Source organism: Limulus polyphemus, unplaced genomic scaffold (assembly GCF_000517525.1).
Source record: "Limulus polyphemus unplaced genomic scaffold, Limulus_polyphemus-2.1.2 Scaffold7889, whole genome shotgun sequence".
Taxonomy (NCBI): domain Eukaryota; kingdom Metazoa; phylum Arthropoda; class Merostomata; order Xiphosura; family Limulidae; genus Limulus; species Limulus polyphemus.
The window spans coordinates 16,860-19,173 of NW_013673499.1; the positions used below are offsets into that span (position 1 = coordinate 16,860).

The 2,314-nt window shown below is 33.1% G+C and overlaps 1 protein-coding gene across 4 annotated transcripts in view; it reads left to right on the forward strand.

Annotated features, from left to right (window-relative positions):
* LOC106474944 overlaps positions 1-2,314 on the forward strand; it is a 19,071-nt gene that overhangs the window by 5,264 nt on the left and 11,493 nt on the right. For all 4 annotated transcript variants that reach the window (XM_022403199.1, XM_013935645.2, XM_013935644.2 and 1 more), the window contains exon 2: positions 194-332. In XM_022403199.1, the coding sequence (XP_022258907.1) occupies positions 242-332 (91 nt within the window). In that variant the 5' untranslated portion in view covers positions 194-241. The remainder of the gene's footprint in view (positions 1-193; positions 333-2,314) is intronic.

The window sequence follows — 2,314 nt, forward strand, 5'->3', positions numbered from 1 at the left end:
CGAAGTTACGGAAAATCAATTAACAAACGGAGACGTAACAATATCAAACTTCCAGGTACTCATACCTAGGATATTTTTTGATACGCCAAGAGCTGCTTGAGATCCATGTAAAGCCGATTAGTCAAAATAAAATTTAAAATATTATTGCTTGAATAAGATACCCTTTCATTAACATAGTATGTTTTACTTACAGGAAAATTGTTATGTAGAAGATAGTTACGACTCGTTTTAAAATGACGTAATGGGCTGTGGTCCAAGCAAGCCGTACATATCTTCAAGACGACGAAGTTCTTATTCAGAAAATGATGATGATGATGAACATTGTGAAAGGGGTAATTAAAGCATCTATCATTTTCTTATAATAATCAGAATGAAGATGATATGTATATTTTAAATCTATCGATGACTTTCCACATAAAAATATATTTTATCTTATCAACCGTCTTCATCTTTATTTATTTTCTTCGACATCGCCATTGTTCTTCTGAATGATGTATAATGGACTTATTTTGTTTTAATTGTAATTTTCCTTTTTTTCTCCTGTATGACTTCCTTTGTTCTTTTATAAATATTTGTTGTTCTTTGTATGACGTTTAATGGGCTTACTTTGTTATAATTGTAAATTTTCCATGTTCTTCTGTATGAAGTATAATGGACTAATACTGTTCTAGTTGTACATTTTTTCTGTTACTCTGTATGATGTATAATGGACATATTTCGTCTAAGTTCAAATTTTATATCTGTGTCTAACAAATTTATTTTATTTTAATTAATATTATATCTACTAGTCACAATATGATTAATTAATAACAGCCTGCTAACTGCAGGAAATTGGTTTTAATATTTATTGTTTCGCTTTATGGCTTCTTCTCAAGTTTGACCTATACACAAGTGAAAAAAACCCCAGATGAAGCTGTAAAATAAATTGATAACTAATGTCTCCTGAAGTTATAAAGTAACCTCTATTTCGTTTGAGTTGTAAAAGTCCTTTACAGTTTTGTTTAGTTTCGAACATAATTGGCTCAATACCGCGTGACGGTAGTTTGCGTCGGTTCCTCAATGCAAAAGTGCGTGGGACGTTTCGACTTCTTCTGCAGGCACAGGCCTGAAAAAAAGGTTGAACACTAAACATAAACGAATTCCTGTTTATCTCAGGTGACCTTTGATAGTTATTGTGAAATAAAATTAATCATCCAGTTAAATCCACCACTCAGAACTTCGTTGAAAGCTCAGTACATATATATTACAGAGTAAATAGACTAAAAATAGCACATATACCTCATAGAGTAGACTATAAATCACCACATATACATCACAGAGTAGACTATGCAACAGCACGCATACATCACAGGGTAGACTATAAACAACATATCTAGAACACACAGAAGACTAAAGAACAACACGTAAGCATCATATTCAACACTAGTATAAATCACATATGCACTGCACAGTAGACTACAAATATATATATAACAGAATAAACTATAAAACAGCGTATAGACACCACAGAGTAGACAGAGAAAAGCACTTATACGACACAGAAAGAGACTACAGTACATATACATCACAGAGTAGAATATAGTACAGCACACATACATCGCAGAATAGAATAAAGAAGAGCACATATATAGCATACTCTAGACTAGAGAACAGGACATATACAGCAAGGAGTCGACTACAGAATTGCATATATGCAGCACAGAGCACACTAGAGAAGAGCACGTATGCAGCACAGATTAGACTGCAGAACAGCTCTTATATGTCGTAAAATAGACTATAGAACAGTGCATATATATCACAGAGTAGACTATGGAACATGAAAACATAGATCACAGAGTAGACTACAGAACAATGCATATTCAGCGTAGATTAGACTATATAACAGAACATATACAGCATAGAGTAGACTATAGAACAGAACATATACAGCATAGTATAGACTACAGAACAGTAAATTTACATCATACTCTATATATGTGAATGTCAGAATAATCGCGGTACATTGTTAAACCATCATATGTACTGATCAATTAGACGTTCGAACCTGGCCAACTCTTTGGATATGACTGAGTTGTGTCAACCTTTTAAAGTAGTATAATAATAAGGATAGCTTTGATATACGGAAACATCTGTTAGCTGAGTTCTTGCACAGATCTTAAAATATAACGTTCATAAATGGCTCATGTTGATACGTAGATCTTGAAAGTCGAGTTGTTCAAAACTTGAAAATAGCGTTGATAACTGGATCAATTGTTGGTTGAGATGTTGCAAAGGAAATATCTGCTGACCAACAACAGAACGTGCATTTTTGAAT